The following is a 24,942-nucleotide window of genomic DNA, read 5'->3' as shown; positions in this document are numbered from 1 at the left end:
ATTTAAATAACAGATGGTTTGTCATTTGTTTTGTTATTAAACTTCATAACATCCTCAAATGAAAATAGAAGTAACTTAAATACTCTTAAATATTGTTATCCTTGGAATATTATATATTACAACGTCATATGTTTTTAACGTACCAAAATAAAGCATTAAAGGTACACTTTAGTAGGATTTGTCGGTTGTGTTTTGCAATCACACGATTAATAATAATAATTATTATTATTATTAATTAATATTTATTTATTTTAAAATCAATTTACCCTTAAATTGCATTTGCAGTATTTTAGAATACATTTTTTTGACATATTTAGGACTACAGTCGTCCTTTTTAGTCTCCACCGACCTGAACAAGAATTATATTATCACCTGGTCCTTGTACCTTTAAGACACTTACCATCCTTTACAACTGCATGACAATCCAGTTGCTACATTTTTAATCCAGGTTTAGTTGGAATGAGATGTTATGAACACCCAATTTTAACTCATATCAACAACAAGCTAAAACAAATTCCTCACATTTCTACCAAAACAACATCATAACTTAAAAGAGTAAATTAAAATGACGAATGGGGATATGCTTACAAGTTGTTTATCACTCAAAGTGCTGACACATGCACAGGATCAGCCTGCACATTTGTAGAGTTATTGCTTTGGTTTTATATGTTATGCTTCACTGTCAGTATGACATACAACACATTTTTTGGAGATCGTTAGAGGGGGGGCTGACATGTCCCCAGCGGCAACTATTCGGGGTTAAAAATAAAACCAAAGCCACACATTCATCACAGGTTCATAGACTGCCATCTGTAGGGCTGCAGACATAGGTTCAAATAAACCCAACACCGTTTTGAACTGATTGTGTATGTTTCACAAAAACCTTTCACATACTCTCCTGGTCTCCATTTTCGTTTTAATAATTTATCACAGTAATAAAATAAGGCAAATTCTCCTGCAGGAAAAATACTGAGAAAAAAATTAGAAATGAGATACAATTTGTCATAGTTTAAGGTAAAAATTAAGTAGGGTTCCTGCAGACATTTTTCACTGCAGACATTTTAGCATGCCACAGCAGGAAAAGCACAAGTGTAACTAATACAAAGAATAATGGCTGGCATTTAAGTTATTCCCTGCAACGACGCATACTTGCTCACTGGAATTGTAATAGGGGGACCATTGTGCTTTCTCCCTGCTAATGACAAGTCAAAATGTCTATTGAGTTACAATACTCTCCCAGTGTCAGTGACTACATTAATTATTCTTGCAGTAATCTTTCCTTTCCGGAAAAATCTGATGAAAAAGTGTAACAGACCCACTTTACCCAGATTCTCAATTATTACAAGTCATTCGCTTCTGGCACAGCTCCTTTGTTAAGGGAATAGAAAAGGTGATATCTCTTTGGGTTAGATGTCACACAAATTGTTTCGGCTCAAAAAAGTGAAAGGCTTGCAAGAGAACTGCAGATAAGGTGGCATATATTCAGCAGCTGCATTGGCCATAGCTGTGGGAGCCCATACAACAAGATAGTTTTTCATACTTCATACAGGTGACATTTGCACAAACACCCCAACTGTGAAAGGTTTCTTCTCCATTTGAAAACTGAACATAGTGCAGTTCCTGAAAATCCAAATACATATTTTTGTATAATGCAGTACCCATTTATTCCCATGTCTTCACATCTTCATTATTTCCCTCCAAAATTTGCATTGACAAATATGGATTACACAATGTGCCATAAAATAGGTTTTTGCCAAAAATAACTACATTTCCTTGAATGGGAAGATTGACGACAATGTTGACGGTGGACAATGTAGGCTCATTAGAATTACCTGGTACATTCACACATAGAAGACAGTTGCTGTGGTCTGACTGTGCATCCAATTCACATTAAAATGAAAATAAAAATAAAAATAACAAAGCAAGTATGACACATCATACAAATACATATAACACAAAAAACAATAATTATAAAGTGTCATAAACAATATTTATAAAATAAATGTTGTGTCTTTGTTCGAAAAGGAGTGAGAGGAAGCCTAAGTAAAGACATGTCAAAGAATATGAATAGAAAGTGTATTCTGAAATTGCATTATAAAAGTAAAATATCAATTTTAGCTGTCGACCTACAATTAGGCAGTGTGTGAGAGTGAGCATGATCAAATATGTGCAAATGATTGCAGACTGAATATATAGGCCTAGCCTATGCCTTACCTTAAGAGTATGCTGAGTAGGCCTAATACCGGACCACTGTCCATGTAGCCTACATTTCAGCATCGTAGACACTGTAAACCTACATTTGACAAATAAAACTTATGGATGTTTGTTAATGTAGCCTCACAGATTATAGCCTTCCATTTTGCATCAATTCAGTTATACTCCTGTGTACCCATTAACCTTTACAGTAGGCTATGCTCTCTCAGCTCTCTTTAAGGGGAATACAAATGGGATATTTCATGCTATCCTGCTATTTACTGTCCACCCAGTGAAGTGGGCACTTCTCAATTTAGACACACGAGGCCGCTCTTGAGGTAGAAGTGGCGAACCACGCCAGCGCAGAGGTTTCCTAGTTTGACAGCGGGGGTTTGTTTTACAGCACAAAAAAACAACAAGGATGAAGATTTCCAGCGACGATGCGGCACCTCAGATAGTCGAGGAGACGTTTAGGTAGCTGACAAGCCCGTCGGCTTTACCGCTGTCTGTCTGCGCTTCCAAATCTACGCCAGGCGACCAGAGTATCATACTGCAGATGAAAAAGTCTGTGCCTTGAAGTGTCCCTATAGATATTGTTGTTGTTAGCTGCTAATGCTAACCACAGAAGTTGAGAGCTAGCTGGCCCAAGCGAAGCGAGCTAATGGTTGAAGCGGAGAGGGGGGAAAAGACAATTAGCCCGCATATGTTTGATTTACTTAGTACTGTCCGGTGTTGTGTAGCCGATGGAGCCAGCTAACCTCGGCTTCAGGAGTTCAGAACCTGCCGCTTTGGCTAAGCTTTTGAAGTACTAACCGTAGTTAGTAACTTTAGCTCTGCCAGTTAGCCACCGCTATCCCTGGAATAATGAGTAGGAAACACCATCATTTAAAAGGGGCAGAAGTCAGCTGCTGCGTCAAATACTTCTTATTTGCCTTCAACATTTTATTCTGGGTAAGTACATGCTGTTTATTAGCCGTTTGCGTGTCTATATCACAGGTATAATTAACGCAAATGTCGCCAACTCAAAATATTAAATGTTCTGGCAAAGTTAGCCTTGTGTTAGTAACGTTTAAAGATCCATACATTCTCAGTAAAATTAGTTTCGAAGTTAGTTTAATTTAACTATACAATTATTACCTTTTTTCTTCTGCCATATGTTGTTGTTGTGGTTTGGTTGTTGATGTTTATGTGTGGTAATGCAGAATAGATCATCTTGTCTACGTGGTTTCCTATGGTAGTAAGCTAGTTACATAGTAATAAGTCAGTAGTCAGACTGTGTGTTGTAAGCCTTTAAAATAAGCACACAACAACAATGTAAAACTTTATAAAATTAACTATTTCTTGATTTTTCTGTACTCGGAAGGGAAGTAAATTGATAAAGTATTGAGTTGTGGAGAAATACTTCTTCCAACTTTTTTGGGGAGCATCTCAATGCTGGTTCATATAACATTCTTTTAATTTTATTCTGCGTATTTGTGAACTGATTTTACTTTTGTGTTTTAGTTAAGTTTAAAAAGAAAATGGAATACATTTCAAACTTCATTAATCTTTCTTCCTTGGCTTGTGGGCAGCTGCGACCTTTCCTTCCATGAAACTCATAAGTAGGCTAAACGGTGGCGGGTAACTCACGATTATTACCAGTCACTTTTTAATACTTCACTGACGGTCTAAAGCTTGTAGAGCAGTAAAGGGACCTCTGATTATGGTTATATTATCTGTAAGTGTAGCTGGTTGAGACAAAACCCTGGCTCTCGCTTTGCTCTGACTTGGCAGTAAATATGGGTACCATTGTGTTTGAGAGTCATCTGTATTGTTAGCCCCATTGGCGAGTGATCCCACGTCTCCCTTACAACGACCCCCCACTCCATCTTTAACCCTCCATCAGTCTGAAAAGTTCCTCTGTTTGGTGTGTCACGCCTACTCGCCACCGTCTGCATTGCCTCTGTGCGCTGGCTGCTGTAATATAATGTCTGTGGGTGAAGGAATGGTGTGTCTGAGTGCCCCAGAGGGTCTTCCCACACACACAGGCCTGAATACCATCACCCCAGCCCTCCTCTTTGCGAGCAAGCACCCCCCCCCCCTTCACTCTATCAACCCACAATAGTGCTGGGGCTCTGCAGGATAGCATTGTCTCTCTCACTCACTCACAAACACTCAAACACACCCACAAACGCACAAAAGAGAAGAGCTGGCAATAACAAAGACTAGGGGAAGGCCTGGGTGTGATTCTGTGTTTGTCTGCCCTCGTATACTTCTTCAGTTGACTCGGACTCATCAGGCACATGGGATCCGTTCCCCTTCCAAATGTAGGAGAATTACATTCTATCTTATTTTTTGGGTGGGTGGGACTGAGTTGGGGAACTGCCAAGCACGCCACAACTAGAGTGTATTTTTTAAAGGTCACCTATTATGTAAAATGCACTTTTTAATGGTTTTTCAACATTAATAGACTAGAGACTCCCAAAGTATGAGGAAACATAACCCTCTCTCACCTTGCTGAAAACCTGTGTTGAAATACCCAAGTCAGATTTCTCTCCCCAAATGACATCGTAAGGGGAGAAGCCACGCTCCCTCATTACCTACCTAACTTTGCACAACATTCACCAGTGATGCCAAACCCTTCCGATACCCCTGAATTTAACTGTCAGTGAGAGTTAACCCATTCAGGGCCAATCAGAGCAGACTGGGCTTAATGAGGCGGAGTTTAAAGAGACAGACTCTAAAACAGAGCCTTTGAGACACAGGCTGAAAAGAGGAGATTCAGCAATGGCATTGTTTTGGACACTACACCGTGGAAACAAATGAACAATAATCTGCATAATGTGTGACTTTTTGAAGAAGAATACGCATATTACAATTGGCCTGACAAATAGAAAGTGCCCTGCGATCCAATTGGATTGCGAAATCGAGCAGGAGGAAACATTGAGTCATAGGCTTGTTGTAGTGTTGTGTCTGACTCATATTGTGTTCTTACAGACCGTTTGACACAGCAGAGCTAACAGTCCCTGTGTCTGAGCTCTTTGTGAAAGTGTGTGTGTGGAACAAGTTCCAGCTCGCTGGCTGTTTCCGTTAATAATCACTAGAAGATGTTCTCTTCTTGTCTTTGTGCTGCGAAACTGCCTTTGACAGACAAGAGTGCACTGGCAAAATGGAGAGAGATGGGGTTTACTCTCCACAAATCAGCCCATTTGTCTTTCCCGTAGTGATGTTGTCAAGGTTGAAAATGCTGCCTGGATTGAGACAGAACGCCTGTAAGACCCTACATATTGGGAACAAAATGGAGAAATGAACCCTAGCGCCCTTCTTCTCCGTGTGAGTTCTTCCAGCGCTCCAAGCCCGCTGTCAACACAAGCCCCGACATTCTCACCAATGAACAACACACCTTCTCGCCTCCGTACAATACACACAGCCTGCTCAATGAATAATTTTTTCTGCCTGAGTGGCTGAAATGTTTGGAAGCTCTGCATGCTGTAATTAAGAGCTTGTTAGGCTATAACCCAGTGGCAGAGTTGGATGGATGCAGGCAGTGTGTTATCAGTCAGCTTTGAGTGTCTGGACAGGGTTTGGCACTGAAATGTGTGCTGGGAGATCCCCATCACATGTGGACAGCACTAAAGAAACTAAGTGTGAATGCAGCCATTTGAAAGAGACAGCACTCAAGCCACATTTAGAGGGTAGACAGGGATTCATGTCATGTGTTTACATGTGTTTGCTGTATGCATCTTTGTTTGCGCTGGACAAAAGCATAGTAGACTGACAGGGAGACAGGAGAGAAAACATTGTGAAATACAATGGAGATTCAGTTGGTATGGCGTCCCCCCCCCCCCCCCATGGGCCTCGGCCAGCAGCGGACCCGGGTTTGATTCCAGCCCGCAGTCGTTCTCTGCATGTCACTCCCCTCTCTGCCCCATTTCAACTCTGTCTCTACACTATCAATAAAGCATAAAAAAATACAAATAAAAAAATACAATGGAGACAATAAACGAAATACAATGTTGCGAATAAGCCATATAATATCACAGAACTCGACAGGACCAGACCACAGTAAACCTAGATAGATATTCACGGATTTGCCCTTCCGGTAAAATCACAAGTAAAACGTTATCAAAAGACAAAAACACTAAATCTTACAACCTATTTTGAGGTGAAACCAGACTTCATCTAAGCTCCACAATTAATGCGCAGAATAAAGGTATTGAATATTTGTTCTCTTCGTTGTTCTGCCCTAATTAGACTCTCGTCTCACTAACCCACTGTACAGAGTAATATATTATCAGTGGAGCTTAGTGGATGTCTGGTAGCAGTTTAAATGCTGTTGTAGCCCATTGGCTGCCTCAGAGCGATAGCAAAGATGCATCGTTTTGTGTGTTTTAATAATGTTTTTTCTTACGAGTAATTCATCCAGGAAGTTCAAATCTGACCAACATCTTTCCAACTTTTACCGGCTGTCTGGAACTGTTGGGTTTATTCTCAACATTCTATTTCATCTTGATTCTTTGACTTCATCCTTTGACTTCATTCTCAAAGTGCATAGTAAAAAAGACACTCCCTCCTCAAATGTATCTCCCTAGACATAGAATACATACATAGAATGCCTGAACACTAGAGCTGAAATAATGAATGGTTGATTAATCATTTAGTTGATCAACATATGAATCTTGTAAGTTATTTTTTCTAAATAATTTGATTATTTTCGTTGTCCTATGTGATAGTTATCTGAATATCTTTGTCTCTTGGACTGTCGATGAGATAACACGTGAATACATTTCAATTCACGATTGATATGGCACAATGATGAATTGACTAATGTAGAAAATAATCCGCAGGTTAATGAATAATAAAAATAATAGTTTTTTTTTTGCACCCCACAGTAGCATGATAAAACACAGATAAATGCTTATTTCTGTTTTGTATTCTCACACACACATTTGTATGTGTTTGCTATTCAGTGGCCTTTTCCCTCTGATAACAATCAAATGTCAACAGTGTTGAAGGTGTATTTCTCTTCTACGATTTGCTCTGATTTCTGTCACTTACTTGATGCAGTCTGATGCAGTCGGTCTCAGTTGGGTTTCACACAATATCTGGACATTTATCTTATACAAGATAACAGTTATGATACAAAAAGGACCTACTGCTCTCTCAGCCTCAGCCACTGTTCCATCCAATTCAGATGCATATTGGCCTTGAACGTTGTTTCGTTCACACGCTTGTTGCAATTTATCAGACAAATTGATATGTTGATTGTGCAGTATCAAGTGAAGAGGAGAGTGAATGCAAAATGTTTGCTGCGGGATCAGTGCTGCTGATATCATATCCTCAATGAATGGCGGTGTTTACAGAGATTCAGCTTCTTAGGGAGTCATTGAAAGGGAAGTCACACTTGAGTATGTCTATACCGTGTGTGTGTGTGTGTGTGTGTGTGTGTGTGTGTGTGTGTGTGTGTGTGTCTAGGAAGCGTGGAGCTTGGTTTGTCTGCTAGTTAGTGGAGGTTAATGGGATCACATGGCTTAGGGAAGGCATCTTCTGGAGTGTTGATAATCGTGTTTGTCCACGTTGGGAGGAACCCCCACTAGCTCGCTCTGGGACAGACACATCTCCAAGCAGCACTTGACAGACAAATTACCTCACCACTCATATTTGAATAAAGAGGCGGATAACGAGGAAATCTAGTTCCAGACCTTGTATAATTATTTGCTAAAAAAAAAAAAAAATTAAAAAAGGGAAACGTATTCCTTACTAGAGCCGCCGAGGGTCACCAGACAAACAGAAGCAATGAAGTATAAACTAAATCAAATCAGTTTTATTTGTATAGCCTAATATCACAAATAGACCTTTGCCTCAGTGGGCATTACATTCCACACAGTATGACTAAGCAATAACAAACGATAATATAGGACAGTGTTTTTCCTTTCATTTGACTTCTCGATTGTGATGAGATACAGTGACGCACAGGTGGTGTGTTTCAATGCCACTGACTGACCTGCTGTTGACGCGAGCCGGCTGCCCAGATTACCCTGTGGGAAAAGTTAGATAAAAAAAAGATAAGAGGAAATCACACAAGCAGTGTACAAAGGCAGAGTCACTTTCAATGTACTCATGCAGTCAAATTCAACTCTTATTTTCCCTTGAGGGAAATTTGGTTTGCAAATAGGGCTTTAAAGGGTTGTAAATATGTTTACAGACTTCCATTAAATAAATAGCATTTCAGACTTGTACCAATTCCCATATTAACACATTCTGAACTATATATTTTTTTACAGATTGGATGGAACTTTTTCCATGACTGAGAAATAGTGATCCAAAATGACAGGGTATATGGGGCATGGATACCTCTATGGAGGTGTCAGAACTGACTCTGGGGTTACATCAAGCTGTGTGGCAGGGGGGGAAATTCAACTTGACAGGCATTGAAGCACTTTTTGGCCCGGAAATAATATCACAATTGGCCTTATAACACATGTTATCTTCTCGTGTCTCGACTGGTCTTTTATTTGAGAAGCACTGGAGTGATTGGAGTGGAATTGTCTTTCTGCTTTAGTGGACAGTTCACAGCAGAGAGAAAAGGGGAATAATTGAAAGAGACGGCGGCATGTGTTCATATACTGAACCAACATTCTGTAATAAGTGATTAAAGAAATTAGTCGGAGGAAGTCTTTTTTTTAGTTTGTTTGTGCCAAAACATTCATCAAAAAACCCTGATGTATTGTATTCCCCTGTAAAGCACTTTGAATGGCCTTGTGTCGGAATTGTGCTATATAAATACACTTGACTTGCCATAACCTCTATACTTTAAATGTCACATATAATGCAAAATGCACTTCTTCAACATTAACGTGGGTCTCCGGTGTGAATAGACTCCCAAAGTATGAAGAAAAACAAACTCTCCCTTTTCCTCCACCTCTCTGAAAACCTTTGTTCAAAAACCTGTCAGTTTTCTCTCCCCTTATGATGTCATAAGGGGGGAAAGCCACGCCCCTCATTAGCACAACCTCCGTGTGATAAGCCACACTCCCCGACACCTGAATCTTACTGGCAGATAGATTCAAACCGGCTTTTATATACAGACAGAGGCCGACAAGACCTTTACTACAGTAACTGAACAATTGTTTTGTATTTTGTGTCAGTTAATGTGTCTAAAACTATTAGTGAAGCCGGAGAAAACCCTTTTGAACTAAACAGAGTTACATACTCCTCTACTGTTTGGCCCTCTAGCTGACAGTGCTGTCAGCAGGCGTAACAGCCTATAATCAGTCCATAATATTTTAATAGAGAAAACGTTATTTCCATGTCAGATGCCTGCTAGCACGGCACAAGGGACTAAAAGCTCTATAGCATATGCAGCGCTGTCCGGATCCCACTCTAACAGTAATACTGAAATATCACTAACGACTAAAACAGAGGAACTTTTTTATTTTGGGGTACAAATTGTTCCTGTTTGTTGTTTGTAGTGTTTTTTATGTTAAGTAGTTGCCACTCATGGTAACTGAAGACCAAGAATTGGTTGACAATCGCTCAAAATGGTTGCTTAAGCAACCTGGCAACAGCTAATGTCGAGCCCTGACAACAGTACAACACATGGCATCATTCAGTATGGATTCTTTGAGTGTCAACTGTGCCATCACCAGCAATGTCTGCTTTCCCCGCTCACTATGGGCACTTCTCCAAGCAGTTGAAGGCAGCATTACATTCTGGTAATGTTCCCACTTAAATCCAAGCTATTCTTAATCTGCTCTTGCTCCTTATGACCATTTTAATTCAGCCATCTTGTACGGAGTAGCCTGCTGGAGCAGCAGCATCACAGAGAGGGACAGGAAGAAGCTGGACAAGGTCATCAGGAAGTCCAGCTCTGTCCTGGGCTGCCCCCTGGACACAGTGCAGCAGGTGGGGGACAGGAGGGTCCTGGACAAACTAACATCCATGCTGGACCACGACTGTCACCCCCTGCAGGACACTCTGTCTGCTCTGGAGAGCAGCTTCAGTGACAGACTGATTCACCCTCGCTGTGTGAGGGAGAGATTCCGCAGGTCTTTCCTTCCTGCTGCGGTCAGACTGTACAACGAGAACTGCTGACCCTGTACATGTCATTCACCTGTATATACTGAAATCATGTGCAATACTGTAACTTAAGAACGTGCAATAATGGTGCTACATGTGTCACTGTCACTTTATTATTTATTCTGCCCATATCCTGCTAACTCACATAGTTATAGTTTATATTTATACAAAGTTTAAAGCTAAAACATAAGCTTATACAAAGTCTAAAGCTAAATAAGCATTTACAGCTATTGCTGTGCCCTCTGTGTGCTCTTTACTCCTGTGTGCTCTTTACTCCTGTGTGCTCTTATTCCTGCTCTAATGTGTGATGCAACACCGAAATTTCCCCACTGTGGGACGAATAAAGGATATCTTATCTTATCTTATCTTTAAAATTGAGTCCCTAGTGTAGCAATGGTAGATGTACATTCTAGTTAAGGAAACACAAGCTTTCATGTGTGCCAAAACCCATTTGATCCCATCAGTCACAACCGTCCAGTGACCGTACATTTATTTTTTCACTTATAAGGCCTTAGAAATGTTACTGAATGATGTATCTTCCTGATCCCTGGACAGAGCCATGGGAATGAGACAGACGAACAACGTTAAAAAATGTCTCAATGTAAAAAAATAAAAATAAATACAGAACAATATTATATATCTCTTATTCTTTTTACCTTTTTTATTGGGGTGCAATAAGCAACATCAGTGTAATATCCTTGATGAGCCTGCTAAAGATAGCAGACCTTACTGATAGAGCCAGCATATGCTCCTCATTCCAGCATGTTGGAAGTGGTGATTATCATGCAGTTCATATAACAGTCATGTTGAGTGATGACTTGGCACCAAGTTGTTTCTTGTTTTCAGAATTCAAGCCACGTAGTTGCCCACTTGAATTTCCATTCCAAGGGCCGTTTTAATGCAACATTAATTTTGGCCTCTGTGTAGTTAGATCATCTCATTCGGAAAGAAGACGCCGGTTCAGTTTATCCTAGTGGTTCTCTAAAGGACGCTCCTTCACGGGTTGTGTTCGGTTTCAGGCCCTGAAGTCAGAAGGAGTGCCAGTCGGAAATTGCAGCCAAAAAAAAGTGGCACTGTGATATCCAACACATACAGGTGTATTGTTTTCCATCAAGGATTGGCAACGCAGTGGAATCCAGACATAATTAGTTTTTCCATCTAAAAATAAGTAAAGCTGTGGGGCGTGCTGCCTAATACTGCCAACTGAACTGTTATTTAATTCAACTTGTTTGCATCTTGTTTCATGCTAATCCGGTCCTGCTATCAGGTGTCAGCAGTAGTCCCAGTTGAACCGCTATTTCATCAGTGGTGGTGTTGTTGTTGTTTTTTTTCATGACATTTATCCCTTCGGTATTAAAATGTGGAATTGAACATCAATACATTTTTTTCAATACTCGATGGTATGAAGGCATTTTGGTCTGTGCCAAAAAGGTAATGAACTTTGATACCAAGCCCTATTCAGGACTAAAGGAGAGGTTACTTGGTTTAAAATGACACTAGTTATTGAATGTGCTTTTTTAGATTAACCGTGATGAAAGAATCGCTTGCTCCCCGTCAACCATTCTGGAGAACGCTTGTTTTCAAAATCAGTGAATGGAGGAAATATTCACTGATTTTGATTAAAAAGTTATTTTGACTTCGTACACGTTCTCCAGAATCGCTGACTCCACCTATTGTAAGTGTCCAACATTGGTAATTATCCAAAATATCCAGTGAACCACTCCTTTGCATTGTACTTAAGATAGAGTAGAGTTCTAGTAGTTTCTATGCTGTAATGGTATGCGTATGTATGGTAATGGTATACAATCCATGTGGATTATTTTTGAGGCTTGATGCTTTAATAGTCCCACTCTGTCAATCTAATCTCTTGTACTTTATATCCACCTGCTTATCCACGGCCGCTTACCTAACTGCGACGGATTGCCATCAGTTAACCTGCTGCACCCCCCCCCCCCCGCCCCCAGTTTAATCTCCCCAACAACATCATGACTTATCCCAATTTTGAATTGAGCTATTTATTTTTTTGGGTTTAGCCATTGTAGTGTGTGTGTGTGTCAGTTCATTGCAATATGCCAAATCTCTTAAAGAATGACATTTTGTGGCAGCTAAGCAGTAGACTGGACATTGACATTATGAGTAAAAACCACACTATGCAGAAATAAGTGATTGTAATGAAATGTGGTCCGATAAGTATAATCTTGAAGCCTTACCATTGTATTTGTATATTTACATCGAGGTGGTGCAACATGGTGGCCATCTCAAGCAGTCAACCAATGCTTTCCAAAGTGTGTGTTTTTTTGGCATCTTTTAAACTGTGATCCCTCTAACCTCTATCTTACTTAGCTCAATACCAGAGCTCCAACGTACAAAAACCTGCCGATAGAATGATACACTCTCTGTCCACAGCAAGTTAGAAGACATCTTCTCACAATTAAATTTAGTTAAAAAATAGGCTCTAAAAATGTAGTCAATTAGCCCTCTTTCAATAATGGATGGGGTTTTACACGAGCATACACGTCAGTTATCTGCCCGTTTTTAGAAGCATACTGGTTATTGGAGATCTCCGTATTTGTGTTTTTGACTGTGCTTCTCTGATGTGGTTGAGGCTGTGTCGGCTAAAAGGGTGATGTCACTAATTAGTATGGATCGGGGCCTAGTAGACACCACTGTAAATCAAATTTGATCAATCTATCGCTCCGACACAGCCCCGAAGAGGAGACGTTGTTGAGTGTTAAACTTAATCTTGCCTGTGAGAAAAGTTGCTTATTGAATCTCTTGCTTTTTCATTTCCTCATTGTTTCACTGTTGCTCTCCGTTGTATGACAGCAAAAGCCTCTTCTGTCTGCTTTGTTTTTGCAGTTACTCGGAGCAGCTTTCTTGGGGATAGGCCTGTGGGCATGGGCGGAGAAGGTAAGTGGAAAACACGTACACACACACACACACACACACACACACACACACACACACACAATTGCCTCAACAGCATAGCTCAAATTCTTCTCCGGATTTGTCGGGAATAAGCGCTGAAAGTTCAATTTGCAGGAGAGTTTACATTAAAACAGGGAGAGAAGTGGTGTGGAAATATAAAGACACCATTACTGTAAGGCTTTGTAGCACTTAAAGGCATTTTACCAGATAATGGTCCCGGGAGGTCTGTTTCAGGAAGCGGGTTTTGAGGCAACTCAGAGTTTGTTCGCTCGGAGTTAGTGGAGACTCTGGGTTTTCCGTTTCAGGAAGTAGCTTCAGCGCAACCCAGAGTCCGTTACTATGGCAACAGACCCAGACCCTCCCACCTTTTTAGAGGTCAAGTCAGCGATTCTCTGAAAATAAAACTTGTTTTCATACACAGCCTTAAGCTTTGTTAAGGATGGTAAACATCACACACTGAAACTGCTTACCGTTTATTTTTCACAGTATACTAGCTCAAAATAGTCAGGTGCTGTCTTTCAAATAATCTTGTGCAATGCGTCATGGCCACGTTTAAAAAAAAAACTCCTATAAAATCGAGTTAACGGTAAATTTGTTCATTAATTATCTAGAGGTTGTACAAGCCCGTCCAGTAATATGCTGCACCAGCGTGGAAGCATGTACTGATTAGCAGCGTCTGGTCAGGAACTCTGTGCAAATAGGCCAGCACCGGAGTACCTTGGTGGAACAGCGTGAATAATTTAAATGGATTAGACCCAATGATGAATAGCCGGTACTGGAAAGGCATAATGGTGAGTTTGGGTCTCAATGACTAAGATGATTAGTTTCTAGCTCGCTGCCTCCTGCCAAGCATAGTTTATTGTTTCAGGGCCTCGTGCTTAAATTGAAATGAAGGCGCTTTATTCTGCACCAGTGCCATAAACACAGGGAAATTCAGTTTCTGCCTCTTGTCCTATTGTTGTCCCATAGCTCAGCTCAGTGTAGGGGCAGCTTAACATAAGTAGTGTGACATTCCGCCTTCTCGGGCTTAAGCCACAAAACGTTCTAGTGACATGTGCACTATATGTTACAAGCAAACAGGATTACAGATGTTATCAGGTGCCCTCGTGGACAGACGGTAACACCAGTGGCATCCCGTTGATGCATGGACAGGACAAACACATTATATAGGAACAAGCTTGTGTACTCACAATCTGCCTGCATTCTTTGTAATGTGCTGACCCTGTGACATTAAAGGACACATATGCTGCTCATTTTCAGCTGCAAATTGTACTTTGGGTTTCTACTAGAAACTGTTTTCATGGTGATGTGTCCAAAAAACCCTTTATATTTCTCACACCGTCATTGGAAAATCTTTTCAGCCTCTGTCTGAAAAACTATGTTTTAGTCTCTCTAAGCCCCACCTTCTTCGATGCTCAGTCTCAGGCATGCGAACTCGTCACCTTTCGGCGAAATTCGCCGTTTTGGAAACAAAATTGGTCATCTATGTGATTCGTGGAGATCCGTTGAGATCCGCTGATGGCCAGCACTGTGTGTGTGTGTGTGGTGTGGAGCATGGACCTATTAAGAAAGTGGAGTCACCATGGTGACTAACTATGATTGACGGATGTTAACTCCTATCATATGAGCTTTGACGGTCATTTGGCCAATCAGAAACAGTATTTGTCATTGAGGGGCGGTGACATCAGTCAGTCAGAGCATCTGCAGGGAAGTTTAAATTTTTTCTCTCCGAGTCATCGGAGCGTTCAAGTAGCCGCAGCCACAGTACTATTATTTTACCGTGTTAATGCGCCTACTCGGTTTATGTGAATCACTTTTTCAATAAATTTGCCAACCGTTGTTTTACAGCCATTTGCATTGCTTGATGCGCGCGCTGATTAACGGCCGCGGTTGGCGGATTGTCACTGCAGATTAACGTGTCACCTCAAGTTAATAACGTGCTTTTGTCTATTGCTGTTTTCACGGTTTTTCAATGGTGCGTGGTGTTCTGGCCGACACACCTGAGGTGAATGTAGTGATTATAGCAGATCAGCGCCGAAACAACACTCAAATGCTCCCTCCACTATCGTCCCATTTTGCACCATTATGTTCCTGCGCACGACTGACGTGTGTGCGTGTGTGTGTGTGTGTGTGTGCGTGAGCACGAGATTAACTATGGTGACAGAGTGTATTCTTATGTGTTTGATAGATGGTTGTGTAAGGCAAATCCTGTTTGCCACAATATAAATAGTTAGTTTATTGTAAGGGAATTTGGTGTGATTGATTTGAGGCTCCATGTTATTTTCTGTCTTATTTAAAGCTGGTTTTGCCAGCATTTTTAACTGTTTTTCTAAGCTGTTTTTAACATTGTTCTTGGTAAATAGGCTACCTACAAACTTTGTATTGTAAAAGTCAAGAAGGTTGGCTGACTGACTTGTTTTGCTCATTTTGCTATTAATCTGACAATTTTTTTTGTCCTTAATTCTCTTCACCAGAATACACCAAATTGCTTCTCTTAAATGTTCAAATCACAAAAAAAATCTTCTGGGGGGGAGGATGCCCCCAGAACCCCCTACCGGGGTTTTTTTTTCGGACTTCTCACCTTTTTCATGGCTTATGAGTTTGCATGCCTGCAGTCTGTTCGGTTGACACTATGGTTGTGTTCACACCAACTTTGTTGAGTGCGGTTGAAACAAACCCTGGAGCGTTTAAGCCCTTGGTGTGGTTCATTTGTGTTGGTTTGAACGCAGTCAGAGACACTAGTTCCCACTAAACAACCAGACTCTGCTCTGCTGGAAAGAGGTGGTCTCAAGCCGCTTGCAAGTGAGCTCTGGAGCAGGTCATCTCTGATCACCCGCACTAATCACAGGAAGCCTAGTATTTACGCATCATTTTGCTATATTTTGCATGATTTCTTTCATTAAATGCACATGTTATTAAGTCGTTTAGTGCATGTTGTCAGCGCATATGCCCACATGCTGTAACGTGGGCTGACAGAGGAAAGTAGCACTACATTTAATAGATTCTGGCTGTTACAATATGAGCTCCATATTAATCATGAAAAAAACCAGCCAATGCTCTGTGATGGAGGCGATGGTATACAATGAGAACGATCTGCATTTACTCGCCAAACTGTCTGACAGCATTTCTGTGCACATGACTTTGTTAACATTGTTTAGTCCGTTTTGAGTTGTGCTTCTGTGAACGCAAACCGAACCATCCAAAAAAAAAATCAATGTACCCGCTCTCAACTGGTGCACACCAAAGAAGCGGACTATTGGGTGTGAACACAACCTTAACCTAACTGCTGCTTTGAATGTAATTGCCAGTTAGATTCAGGGGCATCCAGGGGTGTGCTTGTGACGATAAACCTATGATGAAGGATGTAGTGCTAAGTTTAGGTTGGTAATGAGGGTGCAGAGAAATCTGACTGGGGTTTTCTTTTTGAACACGGGTTTTTCAGGAAGAATAAACATGGAAAAAGTGCATTTGGCACAATAGGTGACCTTTAACTCATTCACTGGTGAGCACACTCTTTGGCATCAGGCTGTAATTTGCGTTTGACAAATGTGTCACGATACAGACAGGAGACTGAAGGGAAAAACATGTGGAATGCCCTGTGTGTCCTGGGGGCAGTGAGGACAGGATATGCAGAGAGGAAGGAAAGAAAGATGTCCGTTTGTAGAAGGCTCCAAACTGTGCCACTGCTTCTGATAAAAGTTGCCTATTACTTTGTAGGCTGGACACGGATCTGCACAAGAGACAGACAACGTTGTAGATAAATCCATAGAAAAAAATGATCTGGGCTTTGTTGTTTTTTAATGTAGAAGGCAGCAAACTTGATAGATAGCATTTTCATCAGCCCTTTGAACAGATTTTTCAGCTATGCTTTGGCATCTCTGAACAGGGCAGGGCAACCCCAGCTGGCTCACTGTTTGTTATATCACAAACTAAAAAGGTACACTATGTAAGTTTGGGTGTGTCAGACAAGTGAACATTTTCTAAGGTATTTTCTCATAACTGAATAAACAAACTTTCCTAACAGGGGAATTGTCTCCCTGGAACACTGTTTTGAAGTTAGATAGCTACCTTTTTAAAAGTAGCTGTTGCACTGTTGTTTGTTTCTAGCAACAGGGCCCACATGTTCTAGTCTTACAATTGGTTCCAGGTGCCTCAAAATAATATTCTTTTGATGATAATAGTATTATTCAATGATAAGAATTCCATTTTGAGAAAATACGTTTTGTAAACTAACCGGAGGCTCTGCAAATGTCAACAAATCCCCTGAAACTGAATAGTGCACCTTTTTAAAGGTGGGGTAAGCCATTCGAGGGACCTTGGGATAGAGATAGATAAAGGGTTGATTGTGTATTTGTCAGACATTGTAACCAGTGTCATTTGTCTTGGGTTGGTCTCCCTCAGGGCGTGCTGTCCAACCTGTCATCCATCACAGACCTGGGAGGCTTGGACCCCGTGTGGCTCTTCATGGTGGTGGGAGCGGTCATGTTCGTGCTGGGCTTCGCCGGCTGCATCGGAGCGCTCAGAGAGAACACCTTCCTGCTTAAGTTTGTAAGACAAAGAGCACAGACACCCATTTTCAACCACTTTCACACCCTCTTAAGATTTGCAGCACACACCAGAGCCGAGGCTTATCGATGCGGCAGGTGTGACTTTGACTCACCCGAGCAAAAAAAAAATGTTTTCGCGGGCAATTGCGTCGCACAATACATGTGTTATTATCGCACCGCTAGACCTAAAGTCCTGTTTCATCAGATTGTCATGATCACAAAACACTGAACCTGAATTGGTCTTTTTTTTTTCTTTTTTTTTTGCAACTGGACAAATCGGACAGACAAAAAGGAAATGTTCAGTGTGCAGCTATGGGCTTCTGGGAAAGAAAATGATCAAATAAACAATCTCCGACTTCTGACTGGCAATACCACTATTTACATGGTCCCACATCAAGGAAAAACATATAAATAAAATTACAAGAACAAACTCATAATTTTAGGAGAAGAAAAACACATTATTCAGGAAAACCTAGCGTGCAGTCGAATGGCAGCATCCTTGTCACCGACTGTTTGTCTTAGGTGATCGGCAGTGCCACACACAGTCAACAGCAATTCATGATAACGTGGGGCTGATTTGCCATTAAGATTAAGCATTTCATTATTTGTGAAGGAAGTAAGCTATATAACTTAGACAAAAGATACTCCACGTTCCTCGTTTTATTGCAGGGAAGAAGGCGACATTTCTAAAAAAGCTTAAGCAACACAGCTATTCTAATTTAAAAAAGCAACAAATATACCAAAAATTATAAAGGTTTATCCGAACTGTTTTGAACCGGTTTGAATTCAGAAGAACATCATTCATCAGAACTCGACTTCATAATAGCTTAATTATTATAATGTGTACTATATCACAAAGATATTTACATTTATTTCATAGTAAAAATAATTTAGATTTATTATTATTATTATATTTATTTTAAATAATACTTTTTATGTTGGCAGTCCGATATCTGATATATAGATTGCTGCCGTATTGGATCGGATCGTTCACATCCATAAAACTAAGACTTCATTCTCATGAAAATTACAACTTTATTCTTGTTGAGCTATTTCCCTTTTTCCTCGACCCGGCACTTCTCTGTCAGGCATTATCTCTTCATCATTACTTATTGCTTTTGATTTGTAAAAAAAAAAAAAAAAAAAAGCTTAGAATGATTCTTGAAAGTCATGTCAACATCACAACAGCACTTTAGAAGGTTTTCTTTGGGTTCAGTTGTATTGATAACAGCATGAAAAACTGGCTGTGATCGTGAGCGGCTATTAACTCCAGCCGCTGTCCATTAGCGGCAGTAAGTCAGGCGTCGGGAGTGAGGGAGCTAATGTGGCTTTTTGTGCATTTATCATTAGCCCCGTCTCCACCTACATTTACTGTAAAGGGATGATATAACGGTACCTATGGGACTGCGGCTTTTGTTGCAGTAAATCAGCACTACAAGCCTCATACAAACACACCAGCACAGGGACATTACATCAGAGCTTTTGCCATTTAAACAAAATAAAAGAAATGTTAGAGAAAATTATATTGGTGTTTCTGAACCATTTTGTTTGCCGCAGCCAGATTCCCTTATTTATTTATTTATTTATTTATTTTGATCAAAGTGTGTATTCATACTCGTACAGTAATATTATATACAGCTTACACAAAGTACACGACAGGGCACAAAAGCTTGTTTTTTGACAAGTTTGCTACTGAACCAGTGTAGCATCTTATCATGGTGGCCATCAAAAAAAAAAGCAATGACAGGGGTTGTGGGGGGGGGGCGATCTATTTAAAAACACATTTGTTTTTGCTGTTCTTTTTTTTTCCATATCGTATACTTTCATCAATCTCTCTAACCATTATAGTTTATTTGTTTGCCACCCACAGATTCCCTTATTGAAATGACATAATTACTTTTTTTCTCTCTGTGTGTTTTTTATGCGTCACGTCCTCTTTTTTTTCTTCTTTTTCCTAGTTCTCTGTGTTCCTGGGTTTGATCTTCTTCCTGGAGCTCACGGCGGGGATCCTGGCCTTCGTCTTTAAGGACTGGATCAAAGACCAGCTCAACTTCTTCATCAACAACAACGTCAAGGCGTACCGCGATGACATCGACCTGCAGAATCTCATAGACTTTGCCCAGGATTATGTGAGTCCACCGCGCCCCCTCAATGCCTGACTGACTCATAATAACCCGTTTATCACCTACTTCCTGGTAACACGCACGCACGCCCTTTTTCTTTCGCTGGAAGAGTTCACTCCTTTCTTTTGGAGAAATGGAGTTGCGACACTGATGTTGAATCATGTTCTGATTTTAGGAAGAGAGGAGAAAGAGTCAGCCCACTGCAGTTAGTAGTAGTACTAGAGTAAATCTCCTGATTAATGCGATGGCATTTTCCCCTTCGAATGATTATCCAATTAAATGAATGAAGCCGTTTTAGATAATTGGTTCCTGTGGTAAAGTGGCCAGGCTCTTGTCATGACGTGCTTTAAAAGGCGTTTTCGATCCGCTGTTGTCTTTGCCACTTTTATCTCTACTATCTGTAATCGGCTATACCCACCCAGGCTGACATGAAAAAAAAAACCCAATCAGAATAGAATAAATGTGTCCGTTAACCAGAGCGGTCAGGTAACTCTCTTGCCTGTTGATTGCCTTCTGTTTTTCAGTGGTCGTGCTGTGGAGCTCACGGACCCGACGACTGGAACATGAACATTTACTTCAACTGCACTGATCTCAACCCCAGCAGGGAGCGCTGTGGAGTGCCCTTCTCCTGCTGTCTCAAAGACCCTGCAGTGAGTACTATCCACAGATCATTATACAGGATTAACAGTGATTTTAATATCAGCGTTATAGAGTGAATCATTAAGCAAAAAAAAAAAACGGCAGACACTGGTTTTAGCTCTTCAAAATGTGCAAATTTCTCAAACAAATCTAAGAAAGTATGAAAAGCATTTCTTAATATGGACATCACACAGGATAATGCGATGCAGGCCTAATATGTGGTATCAACAACATTGGTTACAAATAGCGCTATCCTTTGTGTGGCAGATCGCTTGGATCAACCCCTGCCACACTTAACTTTTGATGACGTATACCTGAGCTCCGCTTGCCTTTTGGCTTCACTGTACATGGGGCAGAGCGAAGCACAAAGTTCTTTATAAAAGGCTGCTTAAGGAGATTTATTAAAAATACTTATATTCACAGTAATATTGATAGGCTGATCTTTATACCGCAAAAGGTTACGTAGAATGATTTATTGAGAGCACCCCCATATAGCCCGTAATCGCCTAATCCTTGTTTTAATAAACACATTTTGCGACTATTCGGCTGTGACATTGGCAGTCGAATCAGGCTCCTCCCATCAAATTGTGGACTATTCGTGGTCAGCCCTATACCTGAGTTATGTTAATGTCAGTTGCTGGAATGGAGAGGATCTGACATCTCTGTGTTGTCCTTACAGGAGGACGTCATCAACACGCAGTGTGGCTACGATGTTCGGCATCAGAGGGGGGTTTGTACCACTTTGTTTGTCTCTGTATACTGAACCCTGTATTTGTTCTGCTTTACTCTTCGTTTATCCTCCTAGCTCTCTAAAGTGACGTATTGTCCTTTATAATATTATTACAATTAATCTTTTATCATTTAAAAAAAGTTGACTCAAATCATAGCAGTTATTCTAAACCAGTTGTTATTCCCAGTTGGAGCATAATTGGAAAGTCAGTGCCAGTCCTTTACGGTTAATCGGAGCAAAAGCTGCTGTGTGGAATTATTCCTGAGAGAGTTGATTGACAAGCTGCAAACATGTTTGATACAATCCAAGCCATTGCTTAAAGGTTCATTGGTAATCAGGTCCTGTTAAAGTGGGCTCTATTGCTAGTCTCAAACCCCTCCATTGAAAATTGATTAGTAGCTTAAATAAAATGACTTTGAATGGAACCAATCAAATTTAGATGATATAGCTTCTTTACTTAAGTCTTAATAGGAACGATGTATAAAAGGTTCCTGTAAATACAAATCAAAAATACATTTACGTAGAGAACCGTTGGCCCTCCACAGCAGACAGAGAATGTTAAGGGTTAAGTAGTATACGGGCTCCTGTGCGTGTGCTTCTTGCCTTTTAATAACAGATTGTTCTTCTAACGGGGATAATTAGGCTCCAGTTTTAGCCTAGAGAGCAGCCTTACTACACTCTGTAATTGGCGACTCAGTGTGGGTTATGCCTGTCCGTTCCTGTTCCCCCTGTGTGTGTGTGTGTGTGTGTGTGTGTGTGTGTGTGTGTGTGTGGGTGTGGTGGTTACAACTCACTGCACTGCAGGCAGGAAAGATTGCTTGTTGCTAGGCACACTGCAATACAGAGAAGCACCACCTGCCACTGAGGCTGCCTGCTATGAATTCATTTAGTGCTGCGTGCTCTTCTCCTGCTAACGCCCTGGCCGTTGACATGGGCTGAAAACTATCAGTGATGTGCAGGGTCGGGGCAGAGGAAGAGATATACAGGATATACATGGTGGAACCAGACCAGCACTACAAAGAGACACACGGCTGAAATAGCTTCAGAGGAAGTTCACAGCCAGAAAAAAACAACACACACAGCGTTTCCTGCTTTTTTATTGGCCGCCAAGGGGGCTCTCTCTTTACCCTCCGATTGGTTGAAAAGGCTAGCTTTCAGGTTTTTGCAAAGAGAACAAAGGGGTTTCGCCCTGGTTTGACTTGTCGTGAGGAACAAAGCAATCATTGTATGGAGTCCTGTTCACACCCATATTCAGGGGGGCTTTGCAGCTCTAAATTACACCGTTTTTTTATTTTTTATTACCAGACCTTGAACAACATGGGATGAATCTTGACACAAACACAAACCCCACGCCATCTGTCCGGTAACAGGAAACAGCTTCTGCCTGTTTGTTCAGTCGCTCGAGAGAAACTGAATAAATTGCCGTGATATTCTCCATGGTTCCCACACACACACACACACACACACACACACACACACACACACACACACTGACAGTAATCTGAGAGTGACTCAGCCATCACTCACTCCCCATGCCCTCCCCAATAGTGAAACAGTCAGGCTGCAAAAAAAAGGCTATCTGTGCTTTTTGTGTAGCCATAGCTCAAAGTTCTAATGTTTGTTTGAATCATTTCAAAAAGGCCTCTCTGAAAAGGCATCATTTCAATGTGTTTATACAAAGAAAACTCATCTACTGATCATTTTAACTTACTTCCATCTTTTTTTATTTTCTTTTACTTAAAAGGAACTGGAGCAACAGAAATATATCTTCACCAAGGGTTGTGTGGGACAGTTTGAAAAGTGGCTTCAGGATAACCTGATCATTGTGGCTGGAATCTTTGTTGGTATTGCACTTTTACAGGTAAGAAGTCCTCGTTTGAGTTTGTTGATGAAACATATTGCATTTGAACCAAAAACTTAACAATATGTCTAATATCTGATTTTGTGTCTTCACTGCCATCTAATGGTGACGACAAGTAGCATCAAGCATTCCCCTGCAGTCCAGCAGTCTGCCCTTATTCATTTATGTTTAACTGTATGTAACTTTTATTGTGTTAGAGAACTGAACATTTTCCAATGTGTATTCTCATAAGTGAATAAAGCCAACTTTCCTCACACGAAAATTGGATACCTGGAACACTGTTTTAAGTTCGATTTTTTTTTTTTTCAAATTTTGTTTTGGTTTATGATGATAGAATTAAGCAAAACTAAGAATTACATGTAGAGAAAATAGGTTTTGTACATCATCTGCAGGTTCTGCAAATGTAAACAAATGTCCCTTCGTTGAAACTGCATAGTGCACCTTTAACAAGCCGTATTGGCATTAGTTAAATTCAACAATAGTGTTAAAGCATCACATAATAATGCATAAGATTCATTGTAATTAAATAATAATAATAATAATCATTATAAATCAAATATATTATTATATCAATGGTGATAATAAAATGAATATGAGACCAAACTAAATCTAATAATATAATACAAAATGTAATTAATAAAAAAGAGACATTTAAATGATGTTTATTTGTTTCTGCGAGTGTCCCTTGACTTAACGTCCTGTAACGGTTTCCCTCCTCAGATTTTCGGTATCTGCCTTGCTCAAAACCTGGTGAGTGACGTCAAAGCTGTTAAAGCCAACTGGTGACAACAGAGGCAGAGTGAGGGAGCCCAGGTCAACACAGCGCGCGCACACACACACACACACACACACACACACACACACACAAACACACACCAACCATCCCGTCCAGCTGAGGGGCCAACTACAACCCCATAAGCATGTATACGGCCGAGCTAAGCCGCACACGCACACTCTCACTCTCACACTTGAACTACAGAGCAGACTCCATGACTTTACTTTCCCTGGTTCCATCTGTGACACTTGAATCGGGTTGGGAGAAGAATATCCCACACACAAAACCAAACACTTTTGTTTACCACTCAGCTGGGATTTCAACCCAAATATTACAGAAGACGGTCTTGCCTACTACAGAGATAAATTCCCTCTTATTCTTCTGTTTCCTTTTGATTTTTTTTGTTTGTTTGTTCTTTGGACATAACGTGTCATTTATGGGGCGCGGTTGCACACGCACTCCTGTCAACTGGGAGATCGGAAGCCATGGGATGAAAGTAAGAGACCAAAAAAAAGAGAAGAAGAAAAGGGATAGTATGTTTTTTTCAAGGTCAAGCATTACATCGTGGTAGAGCCTCATAAACAGCCGTTTTTTTAATGTGCTTATTGTCACCACTTCTTTGCTGGAGGGGGGTGGGGGAGGGGGAGGGGGGGGGGACTGGACTCAGTGTGTCATTTTCCTATTTTTTTTTGTCCACCCCACACTTTCTACGACCACTGCAAAGACTCTGGACAAAGTCTACAACTACCAAATCATTCAAGACATTTAAAATTTTTTAAAAATTCCAACTTTAAAAATGTTTAAATAAAAGTGCCATTCATTTTCCAGTGAATTTTTTTTTCACCCTCCCACTATACCTCAGGGCCTGACTCAAAAATATATGCTTTCTTCCACCGGTATGTATTTCTTTCCATCCATTGTCTGTTGAATTTAGATTTTTAGATTTAGACTTAACGTGATGCCGAAAAAACACTGACAGTTCCTCGAAAAGTGGCCCTGTTTTTGCCCTGCAGTGATTGTATTATCTGTTGATATACTGAAAGACCGTTGTGTTTTATCATATGGACCAGCCTGATGTGATTTAGAAT

The 24,942-nt window shown here is 40.6% G+C and overlaps 1 protein-coding gene across 1 annotated transcript; it reads left to right on the top strand.

The window, feature by feature from the left end:
• The first annotated feature begins 2,606 nt into the window (after positions 1–2,606).
• On the top strand, positions 2,607–24,489 carry tspan17 (tetraspanin 17). The gene is made up of 8 exons (XM_080035910.1): positions 2,607–3,144; positions 13,111–13,161; positions 17,581–17,727; positions 19,685–19,855; positions 20,374–20,499; positions 21,168–21,218; positions 22,963–23,079; positions 23,800–24,489. Exons 1-8 carry the CDS (start codon positions 3,058–3,060, stop codon positions 23,863–23,865), a joined length of 816 nt encoding a protein of 271 aa, XP_079892036.1. The 5' UTR covers positions 2,607–3,057; the 3' UTR covers positions 23,866–24,489.
• Positions 24,490–24,942: the final 453 nt, after the last annotated feature.

Source organism: Ammodytes marinus (assembly GCF_949987685.1).
Source record: "Ammodytes marinus genome assembly, chromosome: 10".
Classification (NCBI taxonomy): domain Eukaryota; kingdom Metazoa; phylum Chordata; class Actinopteri; order Uranoscopiformes; family Ammodytidae; genus Ammodytes; species Ammodytes marinus.
Note: the sequence above shows the minus strand (reverse complement) of the source record. Positions and strands in the feature narration are given on the sequence as shown.

Coding starts and splice junctions, on each gene's coding strand:
- tspan17 (XM_080035910.1), top strand. CDS start 3,058: ATGAGTAGGAAACACCATCATTTAAAAGGGGCAGAAGTCAGCTGCTGC. Junction 17,728..19,684: donor ACACCTTCCTGCTTAAGTTT/GTAAGACAAAGA, acceptor TCTTTTTCCTAG/TTCTCTGTGTTCCTGGGTTT. Junction 21,219..22,962: donor ATGTTCGGCATCAGAGGGGG/GTTTGTACCACT, acceptor TTTACTTAAAAG/GAACTGGAGCAACAGAAATA.